Genomic DNA, 18,148 nt, shown 5'->3' on the forward strand with positions numbered 1-18,148 from the left:
AGGTTAATTGGAAAAATTAAAGCTCATGGAAAAGGAGGTAATATACTGACCCGAATTAAGGATTCATGAACAGGCAGAATACAGAGAGTAGGAATAAACAGGTCATTCGCATATTAGCAAGCTGTGACTAGTGGGGTATCGCAAGGATCAGCACTTGGGCTACAGTTGTTCACAACATAGATCAATGGTTTGGATGTGGGGGCCAAATATAATATTTCCAAAGATCAAGAATGGCACAAAGCTAGGTGGCAATGGGTGTTGTGTGGAGGACACAAAGTGGCTGCAAGGTTGGACGTGGTGAGTGGACAATAAAATGGCAGATGGAATATAATGTGACAAAATGTGAGGTTATCCACTTTGGTATGATGAACAGGTGAGCTGTGTATTTCTTAAATGGTAAGAGATTTGAAAGTGTTTCTTAAATAGTAAGAGATTAGAAAAAGTGTAGGAAGTGTAGATGTACAAAGAGACCTGGGTGCTCTCGTCAATAAGTCACTGAAAGCTAACATGCAGATGCAGCAAGCAATTAGGAAGGTTACTGGTATGTTAGCTTTTACTGCAAGAGGATTGGAGTATAGGAGCAGTAAAGCTTTGCTTCAATTGTATAGAACCTTGGTTAGACTGTACCTGGAGTACTGTGTGTAATTTGGATCCCCCACCTTAGAAGGATATAATTGCCATAGAGGCATGCAATAACAGTTCACCAGACCAGTTCCTGGGATGGCAGGAGTGTCCTAAGAAAAGAGATTGGGGTTCTGTAGAGCAGAGTTTTTCCACACTGTGGGTTGTGATCCGTGGGCGGGTGCTGGAAGGGGCGCGGAGCGATCAGTTGAAGCGTTCCCGCAATGGTACCGATCGTGGAAGAAGTGCTCAATGACCAATATCAGATTTTTATTGAGATTGATGAATGTTGCTGCCTTTTAAATGAGAAGGAAATGACCTTGTATGGCGTCTTCCAGTCAGAAGAGGCAGAAATTAGGTCACAAGCCCTGCACGCACACTTGATGCCAATCACCCAAAATTGCATGCTTTTGGTGCCAAATCATGGTGGAGAGCCTCTTCCATTTTCTAGCTATTGACAAGCAAGGCAGGAGGACTGTGAAGATGGATCGTTTTCTTACAAGTAAGAGTAGGCCAGAGACATAAAAAGCCAGTGTACCTACTGGCCAGGATCTCACATCTGAATCTGCTGGAGAGAGCGGCTCAAGAGAGACCAGGAGAGGACAGAGCGGTCCTAGTGCTGGCTCTGTACAGAGCTCCAGGGTCTCTGGTTAGCAGCCTACAAAAGAAGAAACTTAACTTGGGAACAAAGCAATATAAAGATGATTTCTTGAAGTATGTTTTTGTCAATTTTGTCAATGTAAATAAGGATGCAAAGCCCATGTGTGTTAGATACAGGGGAGTACTGGCAAATGAGAGAAGTTTCAGATTTTTTAAAGAGGTGGTGGGTGAAAAATTCCTTTTGAGGTTGGAGACTCCAGAATCAGTTATTAACTTATAGCTGACTCCAAATCAACTTATAGCTGACTCCAAATCAAATGAGTACGCCGCTGCACCTGACCTGTGACAGCACATTAAAAACACACCAAAAGCCCATGAGGCTGTCAGCACACTGGAGTAGCATCACCCAGGAGTATCCAATGCTGAGTAAATCAAGCATTTTGTTGCCATTGCCCTTTCCGGCGACCTGCATGTGAGAAGTTGGGTTTTCTGTTCTCACAAAGATGAAGACGGCATAAAGGAATTGGCTGAATTCTGCATCTGATACGCATCTTTCCCTCTCCTCCTGTGAATCTGATTGGAGTGAGTTGAGGACCAAGCAGGCTCCCTTTTGCAATAAGGGCAAGCGAACGTGGCTTGTGACACGAAAGTCAGCCAGCATGAGTGGCGATGGTCGGCCGATGTGGGTCCCAGGAAAAAAAAAATTTGATAAACACTTTACATTTTCGAACAATGAGAGGTGATCTCATTGAAACCTACAAAATACTTTTTAAAAGGATAGACAGCTTATACAGGCAAGATGGTTCCCCTGGCGGGAACTCTTAAAACCATGGGACACAATTTCAAAACAAGGGGGAAGTCACTTAGGACCAAGATGAGGAGAAATTGTTTTATTCAGAGGATTGTGAATCTTTAGAATTCTCTTCCCCAGAGGGCTGTGGAAGCACAGGCAGTGTATTTAAAGCAGAGATTGACAGATTTGGAAAATAGTAATGACATAAAAAGGATATGGGGATTGTGTGGCAAAAGGCATTGAAGTAGACGATCAGCCATGATCATATTGGATGGCGGAGCAGTATCGATGGGTTAAATGGCCTACTCTTGCTCCTGCTCCCACGTCCTCATGGATAACCAAATGGTTGAAGTGTTTTTGCAATTTGTTGCAAGCTGGTGGAATGTTCTACTAATTTTCATTTTAATACTACAGCTTACAATTCATTAGAAAAAAAAGTTATATCAATTAGCTTACCTGTACTGGAAGAATAATTAATCATAGAATCTCTAGAGTGCAGAAGGCAGCCATTCAGCCCATCGAGTCTGTACTGACCCTATAAAAGAGCACTCTACCTAGGCCCACTCCCCATCCCGTAACCCCACCTAACCATTTGGAGTACCGGAAAGAAACTCATGTAGACACAGCGAGAACATGCAAACTTTACACAGACAGCCGCCCAAGGTCAGGATCAAACCCTGGCGCTGTGATACAGAATGTGCTATTGGTATCCGTTTATGCCCTTGGTGTTGTCTTAACAGTTTACATCCAACTTCCAAAGCACCTCCCCTATCCCAGACTTTGTATACAGTTAAATAGTACAAGTTAGATTCAAATAGCAAACCTTATCTGTTCTGTCATACCTCCATCACCATCACAAGATCATTTATTCATAGCTCAGCAACAGTTGTCTCATGCCCAAACTTTGCACGAGGAAGTGATGCTCAAGGTAAAATTGTGGCCTACATTCTATTAGAGGAACTAAGTGATAGCCTATCATAAACATCCAGCTGCTTAAGATTTCCTTGCAGCTGTGCTGGTGTAAAATAAAAAGAAAGATAAACCTGCCACACGACCTTTAGTTCATTTGCCATTTTTTGATTTTCAGTGAGAATAACCCTCAAGACAATTTCAAAAGCAGAAGTCATGCCATTGTCAGTCACTTATTAAAATGAGAATATTGGGTGGGAGGAGTGCAAAATGAGGCTTCTGGTGGTGGCATGTAGAAGGTCAAGCATAAGGTAGCTGCCTCCAGTCTTTTTTTTGGTCCTTTTAGCTGGTTGACAAAGCCGACTTATCTAACCGTACTTTATGAGAAGATGTCAAAAGCCTTGAAAAGAATGTTCGAAAGAAGGGTACGAATGGTAGCCCTTTATTGAGACAGAGAAGGTGCAAATCTTATTGGGAGCAAAGATGGGGAAGTGATCTCATTAAGGGCAGCACAGTAGCTGCACAGTTGCTTCACAGCTCCAGGATCCCAGGTTCGATTCCCGGCTTGGTCAGTGTCTGAGCGAAGTCTGCATGTTCTCCCCGTGTCTGCGTGGATTTCCTCCGGGTGCTCCGGTTTCCTCCCACAGTCCAAAGACATGCAGGTTAGGTGGATTGGCCATGACAAATTGTCCTTAGTGACCAAAAAAAGGTTAGATGGGGTTATTGGGTTCGGGGATAGGGTGGAAGTGAGGGCTTAAGTGGGTCGGTGCAGACTCGATGGGCCGAATGGCCTCCTTCTGCAATGTATGTTCTATGTAACTCCAACATACCCGACAGCCACCCCCCCCCCCCCCCATAGAACGCTCCATAAACCCCTATAAACTTTGTCTGACATGGATACCCGAGTCCCTGAACTGAATAATCTCTCTACCACCTCAACTGGCAAGCCAAGAGACGGCTGGCCTAATCATATCTAACTCTCCTCGAGCACTGCAACTGATGCACTGCCTTGCCTGTAGACTACAGGTCAAACTGCATCTGCACCTTCTTCCTGCTAGCCCAAGAGCTCGGTGGGTTTGGTCATTCAAGTACCTATGGTCGACATCCAAGATATCATCTACCAACTTTTGCTGTTCCTCCCTAACCATATATGCATTCGTGTGAAATTACCTCCCCTCTACTCACTGCTTTCAGAGCATTCCACAGAACCGAGGGCAAGATCAACCCATTCCCATTAAACCCCACATACTCTTCTATCGCCCTCTGTCCATCCACAGAACCACAAGTCTACAAATCACCCCACATCCAGCCAGGCGCTGAACCAGACCTATTTCTAACACCAAATCCACCAGATATGGAGGATGATCTGAGATGACTATTGGGAATATTCAGTTTTCCTCACTCCAGGCACAAAGACTTTCCCATATTTACTGGGGAGAATATCCCCATTCAAACCTACTCAATTCAGTCCAAGTCCTTGTTCTTTGATGAAAGCCTCCGCCATCTGGAAAAAATGTGCGTGAATCTCTATTGGTGTATGACAATTTAAATCACCCAAGATTTGAGATTGGAATCACATTATCAAATGGTACCCTTTTCAGAGCAATTGACCAAAAGAACTTCTCCAGCAATTCCGTGCAATCCTTAATTGGGAACTTCTGGGACAGTTGGAGGGCAGGGTGTTCCCCAGCGCAACTTCCTAATACCGTGCCCGAAAGCTCAGATGTTACAGGCCAATAAGTAAGCTTGCGGAAAGAAGAGCAGCAGACACCTGCAAAACCTCAGGAGATAAAACTGCTGAGTGAAAAAATAAGCAGGAAGTAAAAATAATTTATATTTCAGAGCTTGTACTTATTTGGTGAAGTGCTTTATTCGTCCTAAAAAAAAATTCCATCTATTGACATATTCATCAGCTGCATACCCGGGATCTCTAATGGACTGGAGAGTAGGAAAATAATAAATTAAGACGATTTCTGTAGAGTGGAAAATCACATTTCTAGTCCAAACTGAAACCAATTGCCTGCAGTATATAGATATGCAAGCATTTAAGTTACCTACAAGTATTTTGCCTGAGCAGCAGGTGAAGCAGAAAGAATATTCAGTTGTAAACATTCATACCTAAATTAGATCATTTATGCTCTGACAATACAAATATTTCCTGCTCCAGGAAATCAAGGTGATACAGTGGTTAACATTGCTGTCGCACAGTGCCGAGGTCCCAGGTTCGATCCCGGCTCTGGGTCACTGTCCGGCACATTCTCCCCGTGTTTGCGTGGGTTTCGCCCCCACACCCCAAAGATGCACAGGCTAGGCGGACTGGCCATGCTAAATTGCCCTTTAATTGGAAAAAATGAATTGGGTACTCTAAAATTTATTATTTTTCTTAAATAATAATTTCTAGACAGGAACACTCTCCGAAGTTCAAAATTAATTTGGCGTCTGTTGATATACTCTTAAGTGGACTCTTGCAGCACAATCAGGAGGTTTTCACAAATTCTACAGAACATGGTGATTGCACTGAAGTTAAACAATGGAGAATTTTGGAGAGGCTAAGCTCCTGACACAGACTATTGTACATAAACTAATGCCATGGTCAGTGCTCTTCACTGCAACATTTCAAGCTGATCCACGTGTTACAATAAAAACATTTCAGAAAATTAATCTTTTACGGCCATATTACCATTCCACTTATATTACAGATGAGAACAAAGTGAATTTTGTATAACCGGAGGGATGATAGCCAGGCAAGTTGACACTGGTTGCGACCAACGGGGAAAGTCATTTCAATGTATCCCATATTAGGTTGCAATTGAGGACAGAATGGAAACCATCCAATGTTTTTGTCAGCTTATAGTAACTTAATAAAACATGAATACAATAAACTACTGTAGGTATAGAACATAGAACATAGAACAGTACAGCACAGAACAGGCCCTTCGGCCCTCAATGTTGTGCCGAGCCATGATCACCCTACTCAAACCCACATATCCACCCTACACCCGTAACCCAACAACCCCCCCCCCCTTAACCTTACATTTATTAGGACACTACGGGCAATTTAGCATGGCCAATCCACCTAACCCGCACATCTTTGGACTGTGGGAGGAAACCGGAGCACCCGGAGGAAACCCACGCACACAGGGGGAGGACGTGCAGACTCCACACAGACAGTGACCCAGCCGGGAATCGAACCTGGGACCCTGGAGCTGTGAAGCATTTATGCTAACCACCATGCTACCCTGCTGCCATGTATGAAGTGGTTAACCTTATTTAATCCATGTTTGCTCAGTAACAATTGTATTTCTTTCCTGGTCAGAAGAGGGAGCAGTTTAAGACAAGTTGGCTCTGCTTCATTTATAGTTTGCCGACCAGGTCTTGTACTTTTCTCCAGCAACAGCTACAACTTGCTGTTTGTTGAGCCACTGCACCCCTCCTTGCCCATGGCAGGATTCCCATGATATTTCCTCAAGGATACGATTCCCTTGTGCTGTTATCCTGGTTAATTTATCAAGTGCTGCTGCTTCTTCCAAGGAAGACCAATTGGAAACCTCAAGTTGTTGATTTCACTACTTTTACTTTTACACTGAAAACGAGATCCAGCAGCAGCTCGCAAGACCCTCAGGAGGGAAAAACAGTGTCGCTCATGTCATCTGATCAACAAAAAAGGTCCAATGGCAAATGACTGAGTTTGTCCACAGCTGCATTCTTTCTTTTATAAATGTTTTTATTCAGTTTTCATATTTTATATTGAACAAATTACAAATTGTTAGGAGAAAAAAAAGAAAAAAAAAAAACAAACACGCAAAAATTAACATACATATTTACAGGTAAGCATCTTCGTAGTAGTAACTGCGCCCCCCCCTCCCCCCCCCCCCCCCTCAACATGTTTATTTAGTTTGGTTTGGGCCTTAGCTAGCCATCGAACCCCCGTAACGAACCTGTAGCCCCCCCCCCCCCCCTCCCGCTACCTTCCCCCGACTATTCTTCCTCTTGTACATTGGCCACAAATAGGTCCCGGAACAGTTGCATGAATGGCTCCCACGTTCTGTGGAAGCCGTCGTCCGACCCTCGGATGGCAAATTTGATTTTCTCCATTTGGAGAGATTCCGAGAGGTCGGACAGCCAGTCCGCAGCTCTGGGCGGTGCTGCTGACCGCCAGCCAAACAGGATTCTACGGCGGGCGATCAGGGAGGCAAAGGCAAGGGCGTCCGCCCTCCTCCCCAGGAATAGATCTGGCTGTTCTGAAACCCCGAAGACCGCCACTATCGGGCATGGCTCCACCCTCACTCCCACCACTTTGGACATAACCTCGAAGAAGGCTGTCCAGTACTCCACGAGTCTGGGGCAAGACCAGAACATGTGGGCGTGGTTGGCCGGGCCTCTTTGGCACCGTTCACATCTGTCTTCCACCTCCGGGAAGAACCTACTCATACGGGTTCTTGTTAAGTGGGCTCTATGTACCACTTTTAGTTGCGTCAGGCTGAGCCTTGCGCACGTGGAGGTGGAGTTGACCCTATGCAGTGCTTCGCTCCAGAGTCCCCACCCGATCTCCATCCCCAGGTCGTCCTCCCATTTCCTCCTTGTTGCGTCCAGTACGGTGTCGTCCCTATCTACCAGTCGGTCATACATGTCACTACAGTTCCCTTTCTCTAGGATACTTGCGTCCAGTAGGTCTTCCAGTAGTGTCTGTCGTGGCGGTTGTGGGTACGTCCTTGTCTCCTTTCGTAGGAAGTTTTTGAGCTGCAGGTCACAGCTGCATTCTAACCTAAATACACGTACCTGGCAAAGATTTTCTTCAGATCATTTAAAAGGAGGAATATTTACTGTACAATTTGTACTGATATTAATAATGCTTTGCTCTGTGTATTCCTTCAATAAGTGTGTTAAACAAGGAGACCATACCGAATCAATTGCATATTTCTGAAGTGCTTTCATGCAAGTGTTGCAATCATAAACTGCTGTTTCAATGTTTGATTAATCAAATATTTATTAATTACTTAAAGAAATGAACCCTACAGTTGAGGTCTATAAAAATTACATGTGCTATTTTTATATGAACACACTCATGATAAAGACCTTAATTCCGCCGTCACAAATGACTTGCTACATGGGTGCACGGTGGAATAGTGGTTATTACTGTCGCCTCACAGCTCCAGTGACCCGGGTTCAATTCCGGCCTCGGGTGACTGTTTATGCAAAGTTTGCACTTTCTCCCTTGTCTGCATGGGTTTGCTCCGGGTGCCCCGGTTTCCTCCTGCAGTCCAAAGATGTGCAGGTTAGGTGGATTGGCCATGCTAAATTGCCCCTTAGTGTCCAAAATGTTAGGTGGGTTACTGGGTTATGGGGATAGGATAGAGGTGTGGGCTTAAGTAGAGTGTTATTTCCAAGAGCCAGTGCAGACTCCTTCTGCACTGTAGGGATTCGATGATTTGCAAAACAGCTTTAGAAATAATAGAAGATAAGTGGGATGGAAACTTTCGGAAATGGGAAGAGAAGGGGGTTAAGAAACTAAAAGATTTGTTCTTTGGGGGTCGGTTTGCAGGATTGAAGGAGCTGAGCTGGGAGCAAAGTATGGACTGGAGCAGGGGGAAATGTTTAGATACATACAGGTTCGAGATTTTGCCAGGAAGGAGATACAGAGCTTCCTGGTGGAGCCGGCCTCGTCATTGCTGGAGGAGATACTGACGACAGGGGGGCTGGAGAAGGGAGTAGCATCGGTGGTTTACTGGGCTAATTTGGAAGAGGCGAAGGCACCACTGGAGGGGATCAAAGCAAAGTGGGAGGAAGAGTTGGGAGAGGGTATGGTGGGGTTCTGGTGTGAGGTGCTCCGGAGAGTGAACGCCTCTGCCTCGTGTGCGAGGTTGGGGCTGATACAGCTGAAGGTGGTATATCGAGCACAGCTCACAAGAGCGAGGATGAGCCGGCTCTTTGAGGATGTAGAAGATGTGTGTGAACATTGCGGGGGGGGGGGGGGGGGGGGGGGGGGGGGGGGGGGGGGGGCTTTGCGAATCACGTTCATATGTTTTGGTCCTGTCCAAAGCTGGAGGATTACTGGAAGGCGGTTTTTAGGGTAACCTCTAAAGTGGTGCACGTGAAACTGGACCCGGGCCCCCGGTAGGCCAATTCGGGGTGTCCAGAACATCAGCCGAGGTTGGAAACGGGTACGGAGGCAGATGTTGTAGCCTTCGCCTTGTTGATCACTGAAGGCGGACCCTGTTGGGATGGGAGCAACCTCTCCACCCTGTGCCCTGGCATGGCGGGGGGGACCTGTTGGAATTCTTAACTCTTGAGAAGGTTAAGTTTGAACTGAGGGGAAGGATGGAGGGGTTCTACAATTCATGGGCTTTATTCATTATGCACTTTCAAAAATTGGTTAACATCGAACATTAGGGGGGGCAGGGCTGGGAGGTTTGGGGGGAGGGGGACTGTATGCGTTAATGGTGACTCTGGGTGATTCCGGATTCCTTTTTGTTTTTTGTTTATGTTAACATGTGGTCTCCTGTTTGGGGGGAGGATGGGTTGACATTTTATTCATTACTGCTTATTGCTATTGTTGGTGGGTGTAAATTTGGGAGAAAATGTGAAAAAGGAGCATAAAAAAATTTAAAAGAAAAAAAAATAGAAGATTTCCCAACACAGGCAGCTGGCACATATGAAGCAGGTTTCATATCAAATCTTTTTTAAGGTGCATCTGTCTCTATCTGCCATGCCTTCACCAATTAATTACTGTTTACAAGTGGAAACAAGTAGAACTTTGTTCAACAATGCTGCTGACAACAAGGGGCATCATAAAGAATGGCATGGTAGAAGATTTTCATGAAGTTATAAATTATGTTTGAGGGCAGCACGGTGGTGGAGTGGTTAGCACTGCTGCCTCACAGCACCAGGTAGCAGGTTCAGTAGCAGGGCAGTATGGTAGGATAGTGAGTAGCAAAGTTGCTTCACAATTCCAGGGTCCCAGGTTCGATTCCTGGCTTGGGTCACTGTCTGTGCGGAGTCTGCACTTTCTCCCTGTGTGTGCATGGGTTTCCTCCGGGTGCTCTGGTTTCCTCCCACAGTCCTAAAGTGTACAGGTTAGGTGGATTGGCTATGCTAAATTGCCCTTAGTGTCCAAAAAAGGTAAGATTAGGTTACGGGGATAGGGTGGAGGTATGGACTTAGGTAGGGTGCTCTTTCCAAGAGCTGGTGCAGACTCTTTGGGCCGAATGGCCTCCTTCTGCACTGTAAATTCTATGATTCTATGATCCCGGCCCCGGGTCACTGCCCATGTGGAGTATGTACATTCCTCCAGTGTCCGCATGGGCTCACCCCCACAACCTAAAAAGATGTGCAGACCAGGTGAATTGGCCACACTAAATCGCCCCTTATTTGGAAAAACAGAATTGGGTACTCTAAAAAAAAAAATTTTAAATAATGTTTGTATGAACTTTTTAGCCTAAACATTTCACTTAGAAATTTAAACATAATACAAGACAAACAAACATGGTACCCACCTACAACAATCCTGAGCAGTTTATTCAATTCTAGACATGAATTAAACAGTTAACAATTATCCATTAGGAATGCACATACCCTACACAAAAACAAAATTCTCCAGGAATGTGACAGATTACATTTCAGAAGTGTAATGTCAGCATTGTGCTTACAAGAATAGCAGTTCATTCAACATGCACAATTGGAGTTTTGTAACCAGCAATTTTATAGTTGGCTAGTTATGAAAGTTAATTGCTTAGTCAACTAGTCTCTGCACTGTTAGAGCACTAGTTAAACTTCTGAGACCTGAGAAGGGGAAAACTATGATCAAATATTTAAGTTGCTGTTAGTGGGCAAGCACTGTTATAACAAAGCCAATCACGAGACCCTGATCTTCCAGCAAAAGATTTGTTTGGAATCAAAAGTATGCAGGTGGAGCATGAGCGGGTTGGGGAGGGTTCAGGATTCAAATTTATTCAAGGTTAAGAAACTTACAGGACTACTTTCTTCAAGCACAGGCATTAGACGTCAACATCGAGGATGAACTACATACAGCCACTCTACAAAACTGCTCAATTCATCACATTTGATAAATCAAATACAGTATGATTAACTTCATCAACACATGACCCATAACAAGGACACAATTCAACTTTTATAACAACCACTTGATTCAGCCTATAAAAATATTCTGCTTTCATATCCAGATTACTCAGTACCAGTGGACCTTGCTGAAGCATTATGTAATATTTCTAGAAATAATTATAGCTCCCACAATTTTGGCTGAAGTTAGTGGCACAATGATAATGTAATTTGCTGGTAATCCAGAGGCCCAGGCTAATGTTCTGGGGTACAGGTTCAAATCCTACAATGGCAGCTGGTGGAATTTTAATTCCATTATTAAATCTGGAATATAAATCCAGTCTCTGTAATAGAGAACATGAAAACGATCATCAATTGTTGTAAAACCCCATGTGGTTTCATTAATGCCCTTTGGGGAAGGGCGTCTGCCGTGCCTTACACAGTCTGGCCTATGTGACTCCACACCCACAGCAGGTTGTCCTTAAATTGCCTTCTGGCTTGCTAGGCCATTTCACTCAGTTCAAGGGCAATTAGGGATGGCCTTTCCAGAAATACCCGCATCCCATGAAATAAAAAATTAAAACACCAAAGGCAACCATTTCCTGTGTAAAGATGCAAAAATGCTCTTTTGTTGTAGTATCAACTAACAATTATTGCCTTGACCCAGGATATTTTTCTCATTTAATACTATGAGATGGGTGGCCTGCCAAGGTTAGTATTTATTATCCACCCAGAATTGCCCTCAAAAAGATGGTGGCGAGCTACCTTTTGAACCTCTGCTGACTACATAGCCCAGATACATCTTTCTTTAAAAATAAATTTAGAGTACGCAATTATTTTTTCCAATTAAGAGGCAATTTAACGTGGCGAATCCACCCAACCTGCACATCGTTTTGGGTTGCGGGGGTGAGACCCATGCAGACACGGGGAGAATTAAACTCCACATGGACAGTGACTCGGAACGGGGATCGAACCCAGGTCCTCACCGACGTGAGGCAGCAGTGCTAACCACTGTGCCACCATGCTGCCCTGGTCTAGATACATCTACAGTGCTCTTATGAAGGAAGTTCCAGGGTTTTGACCCAGCAATGAACAGAAAATATTTACCAGACCGAGCTCTGGAGGGAAACTAGCAAGTGGTGGTTTTTTTCATGCATCTTGTCCTTTTAAGGTGATAGAGGTCATGCATTTGGGAAGTGCTGTTCAGTGCATCTTGTAGATGGTAACACTGCTGACATAGTGCGCCAATGATGGAGGAGCAAATGTTTAAACTGGTGGATGAATGTCAATCAAGCAGATTGCTTTGCCCTAGATGATGTTGAACTTCTTGAGTGTTGTTAAAATAGCATTCATCTAGTCAAGGGGAGGATATTCTTTAACACGCCAGACTTGTACCTTGCACATGGTGGAAAGGCTTTAAGAATTCAGAAAGGGAGTTATTCATTACAGAATACCCAATGTTGACCGGTCCTTGAAGGCTGCTTTATGTGACTGGTCCAGTTCAGCTTCTGGTCAATGGTGACTCCCAAAGTTACTGATGGTGAAGGATTCGACAATTAAAATGCATTGAAAGTCAAGGGGAGTTGGTCAGATTTTCTCTCGTTGGTGATAATCATTGCCTGGCACAGGTCTGGCATGAATATTACTTACCACTAGTCACCTTTGGCATTCAGCTTTTTGTACACATTTGGATCAAAGCTGTCATAACATCTGGAGCCAAGTGGTCCTGGCAGAACTTTAACTGAACATTGGTGAGCAGATTTTTGGTGATTATGCAACTCACTGAACAGTTAATTTAAAATAGACAGAAACATCAAATATTATTTGTATTTATCATGTAAAAGTCTGAATTCAGGGCAAGTGAAAATATCATAGTAGACTATTATTGCTTTGAAGTGAAATTTTACATCTTACGTAGGTCAGTTTTCAGAATGGAACATTTCTCTTTTTGCATTAAGTCTTAGCATCACATATTCCTAAACCAGTTTCAGAATGATTTTTTTTAAATACAAGTGTCCTTGGCACGGCTACAACAATGCAACCAAAACATTATAACCTCAAAACTGTACTGCAAATGCACCAGTGCTATTTTTGTTCAAACACAAAAATATTTTGAATGCTGGAAATCTAGAATGAAAGCAGAAACTGCAGCAAATACCCAGCAGTTCAGACAACATCTGTGAAGAAAGAAACAGACTTAACGTTTCAGGTCAATACTGACTAGCTGCAAACTTCAATTCTGCCATTTCACAGATACACAATTGAATGCACCTTTTGGCCAGTGCACCCTCACATAAATATCAGGATTAAGTTCAGAGCATCTACCTGGAGATCAGCCTTTTACATGAGCACAAAAGGAAGGGATGGGGGATGTGAAAAGAGTCTGCCGTAATTCAGCTCCTGCCCAGCAAAATGAACCAGGCTTCGATGTAAAACAGCAAGTGGGGGTGGTCTGGGTCATTGTTTTTATTGCAGCCCTAAGAACTGGCTGCAAGCAGGATTAACCACGAAGAAACATTTCTCCCCAGCTGCAAGTCTGGATAGATGTATGCCGAAACCCCACAAGACCCCTAAATTGCAGACCAACTGAATTAGACCAACTTAAAAGTAACTATTGAGAAGAATCCTAATGGCACAGTAAATTTTAAAATATACAATTAAATCTTTCTTTTACAAAATAAATGAAATGAAAATCGCTTATTGTCACGAGTAGGTTTCAACGAAGCTACCGTGAAAAGCCCCTAGTCGCCACATTCCGGCCCCTGTCCGGGGAGGCTGGTACAGGAATTGAATTGTGCTGCTGGCCTGCTTGGTTTGCTTTAAAAGCCAGCGATTTAGCCAAGTGAGCTAAACCAGCCCCTATATCTTCTTTACAAAGTATCACTATTTCTAGAATAGGTTTAAGGTCTAGAGCAGGGGTGGGCAAACTTTTCCGTGCAAGGGCCACATTCAGAAATTCACAATTCACAAAGGGCCACATAGTATATTAAGTAAAATAATTACTTCACCCGGTTATGATTCTGGGCGCCTCATATAGAGCATAGAACAGTACAGCACAGAACAGGCCCTTCGGCCCTCGACGTTGTGCCGAGCAATGATCACCCTACTCAAGTCAACGTATCCACCCTATACCAGTAAGTAACCCAACAGCCCCCCCCCCCATTAACCTTAAAAAAAAAAATTTTTTTTTAAATTTTTTTTTTTTAATTTTTTTTTTTAATGACTTGGTGGGCCGCAGAAATATCTTTGGCGGGCCGCATGCGGCCCGCGGGCCGTAGTTTGCCCACCCCTGGTCTAGAGTAATACTTTTGTTTCCCAAGAACAACTGTTTCAACAACCATACACAGCTGCAAAATGTGATGAGTTCCTGAAACCATAATCCCCAAAGATTAAATGTATTCCCTCACCTATTTCAACCACCTCCTCTCCCAACAGTGGTCTTTTCCAGCCCCTTTTCATACCCTGCTTCCAACCTCTCACTTATCTCTTCTAGGAGGCCAATCTGTGTCACAAACCCCTTTTGACCTAGCTCCTGACCAAACAACTACCTCACCTTGGCCTAATACTTTCTCACATCATTAACCACACCCTTTCCACAGACTGTCCATCTACCCTTCAACACCACCACTGCCCCAATTCTCAAACTTTTCAAATCACCACCCTATCTCTAATCTTCCTTATCTCCCATACAAGTCCTCAATATGTCGCCCAATTCTGTGCCTTTCTTTTCTCCTCAAATGTCTTCATCCTAGCTTTGTCCTGTGCACTGAACTAAGATCACACTGGACAGTCAACAAAGGCTTTATTTTGACAGAAACCACAATAATGTGTTTCACATTATCTCTGTGGTTTCCAGATTTCTCAATCCATTTCCATGCTTCCAGTTCTAGTTGTCTCCAAGTAAAGAGATAGTCTTCACTCATTTCATATCCCACCCTCATCTGGATACCATGGAAGTGGCAAGTTCCAGGTCTCATCCCCTTCTTCACTTACAAGCTGCCCCTCAGTGAGATCATCTGTAAGCATAAAGTAAATTTTCCTTTCCTATCCAAATTTAGCGACTTCTTCTCTACCATCCTGCCAACAATGGTTCTTAGGCTGTTTGACATCAAGACATGAATGACAGACAGAAGGGAAATCAGAACGCTAAACAGTTTGCATTCTAACCAAATTCTATCTTTCTCCTCAAATGCTCGGGGCATCCTGCGGCTGTAAATAATACAAATGCACATTTGATCCTCTTTGCTTCGAGCCAAGGGTTTGAACCCTGAGACAAGCTCTCTGGCTACAGCACTATATCCACAATTGAATCATTGCCATTCTTCCTTCAGCTCCACTTCCACTTAAACCCACCCCACTGCTCTCCCTACAGTCCCAACAAGTGCAATCCTGTATAAAATTAGAAGCAGAACTCTTAATTGCACCCACACTAACTCCCCAGTTCATTCACCCAAGGCATCGTCATCATTTACTGGGCTTGTATTTTCTTAACACACCAAATTCAAAATCTTTTCTCATTGATGTCCTTCCAGAACTTCAATATCCCTCCCATCTGAACCCTTATATGTAGACACACCACATTCACTCTTCAGACTCTACCTTATTTTGCAAAGTCTTCTAGATTATTGTACAGTGCTCTCCCTAAACCCCCTCACCCCCAGCTGGTTAACTCCTGGTCCACTTTCAAAAGCCCCGCTTTAAGATGTTCATTTTCGACCCTCTGTACCGTCACCTCCTCTAACCCTTTCCACTTCTAGCTTGTCGTCTGCTTTAAAACCTTTGAATGAACCCCAATCACATCACAAGCTCGATGTATGGTTCCACATCGTCGATGATAAAAACGAAACAATTTTCAAATTGATTGTTTTTTTTAAAAACTACTGGACAATGAACCACTTGGCGTGAAATGAAGGAGACTGAGAATTCGGGGCGTTCCCAAAGATATGCAATTAATTCGGGAGGAAAGACAGAAAACATTGAGCAGATTGTCGGTGCAAAATGTCCTTTGCGTGGCTGCCCCCACGTGTAGCCTGTGCGCCTAAGTGAATGGGGCTCCGGGATTCCTGTGCACATGAAGACCAACAGACCATAGCAACCAGACACCACCACCCGGTGCATGGGGAGGGCCCGCAGGGGCTCGCCCAATGGCAGCTAAACCTCCTCCTCCCCCCCCCCCCCCCCCCACCCCACCCCATTCCCAAAGTTAGTGTATCAGCAGGTTGAATAAATGCACTATCGCAACACCGGGGGGGGGGGTCCGTCCGTGTTACTGGAGATTGCAAGAACAATAATGTTTTTTCCAAAAAAGTAATTTAAAACCGGCTTCAATCAAACTTGAACGGTAATCAGGAGGCTTTTGGGGTGAAAGCTCTGACCCTTCCATCGGGAGACAATTGGGAGCATTCCCGGGCGACATTGTAACTCTGGTAGATTTATGTGGTCAGGTTCCTCCTGGCGGGAGGGAGAGTCACTGTCCTGAATACCAATGATCATTTACCCCCGAAATCACCACTCTGCCCCCCTCCCCCCAACTGCTGCCTTTTATTTCAGTCCAATTCCAGGGGTAGTCCTATTTGGAATAGGATTGTTTTTAAAAGTGTTACAGTCGATACTTGTTTTTAAAAAGGGAACGCCTGGCATTAAGCGGTGAGAATGACCGAACAATAAAGTTTCACACTGGGTTTAGCCTCCCCCCCTCCCCCGGGTGGCAACACACATGGGGAGGCGGACATGACCTTTGAGCGGCAGCCGGCTGCGAGTGAAGTTCACTCTGAACAGGTAGGGCAGCCGCAAACTTGCTGTTCCGGGGAGTTAGTGAGCATTTCGCACTAACTTTGTTTTAAAAAGTTGCTTCAAACGGTGTTGGGATGGACTGACTTCAGATTAAACCACAACAGGCAGCCGGGGAGGAAAACAATCTCCTTCTTACATTCCGCCGCAGTTATGACAATGCCGTCTTCTCAAAATTAAAACAAATTCAAAACCCAACCACTTACATTACTTCAGCCGATGGCTTTAGCTGCTTGTGCATAGCAAGAGAAAAGCCAAACAAGCTGGACGGGGCGCCGGTTTTCTTAATGAAATTTTCGGTATCCAAGTTGAAAGATAAAGTCCATTTCTTGAGGCAAAACAAATACAGGTAGATAAGAAGCCACAGCTCCCGAGTCGCCATATCGGAAATGCTTCCTGATCTCTCTGAAAGTGCCTGCTAATGTTATGTCTCCTCTCCGGCTGTTATTCTCAGAAGCCGCCTTGCGTTGGAAATGAGATGATAAAGTGACGCCTGGCCCCACCCCGCCCCACCACCATCAATGCCTCACCAACTCGCTGCAAGTAACCTGACCCTAGCCTGCAGCCTGACTCCCTCTCTACCCAACCCCATCCCAGTCCAAGCTCCGTCTCCCATCCACTGCAGACGCTGCTTAAACTTGTCCTCTTCAACAAAACAAGAAAGAACCTCTCAAAGCTTTACTGTACAGGTATTTCAAACAGGAATCAGCAGCCAGTCAGTCAGTCAGCTAGTCATACAGCGCATACATTAGAGGCTTTAGTTTAACAATAGAGGGAGAGGATAAGGGAACGGATGTGGGGGAGGGGGAAAAGATAAGAATATGCAAGACTTGCATTTGTCTGGCGTCTTTCACAGCCTCCAATTTACTGACTCACAGCTACTTTACTAGACCTCATAGGAAATGTAGCAGCCCAAATTGTGTACAGCAAGCTCCCATCGACAGTAATGCAATATTGACCAGATATTCTCCATTGATGCTGCCAGACCTGCTGAGTTTATCCAGCATTTTCTGCTTTTACTTCAGATTTCCAACATCTGCAGTATTTTGCTTTTCTTAACTTTGGGGGGGGGGGGGGGGGGGGGGGGGAGGGATGTTGTTTGAATAATAATTATTAGCCAGGAAAGCGGGGATGAATACCCTGCTCTTCTTTGAAATAGCATCATGGAATCTTTTACATTCACCTCAGAAAGCCAATGTTTTTGTTTCCATGGCTCAACCACGAGGCAGCACTCCCTCTACTGCACTGGAATGTCAGCCTAGATTTTGTGTTCCAGGCTTAAGTGGGAACTGAAACAATGATCTTGTAACTCAAAGGCCAGATTTTCGTCAATCTGCAGCCATCCATAATGGATTGGTCTACTCCTGGAAACCAAATGTC

The 18,148-nt window shown here is 44.5% G+C and overlaps 1 protein-coding gene across 2 annotated transcripts in view; it reads right to left on the reverse strand.

Moving 5' to 3' along the window:
• The window catches only part of LOC119961903 (integrin alpha-6-like), a 134,473-nt gene extending 117,205 nt beyond the window's left edge, over positions 1-17,268 (reverse strand). Inside the window, exon 1 of one of the 2 annotated variants that reach the window (XM_038789413.1) lies at positions 16,975-17,268. In XM_038789413.1, coding sequence (XP_038645341.1) covers positions 16,975-17,150 — 176 coding nt within the window. In that variant the 5' untranslated portion in view covers positions 17,151-17,268. The remainder of the gene's footprint in view (positions 1-16,974) is intronic. The other variant, XM_038789412.1, reaches the window with a different exon arrangement.
• Between the last annotated feature and the right edge of the window lie 880 nt (positions 17,269-18,148).

This window comes from Scyliorhinus canicula, chromosome 2 (assembly GCF_902713615.1).
Source record: "Scyliorhinus canicula chromosome 2, sScyCan1.1, whole genome shotgun sequence".
Taxonomy (NCBI): Eukaryota; Metazoa; Chordata; class Chondrichthyes; order Carcharhiniformes; family Scyliorhinidae; genus Scyliorhinus; species Scyliorhinus canicula.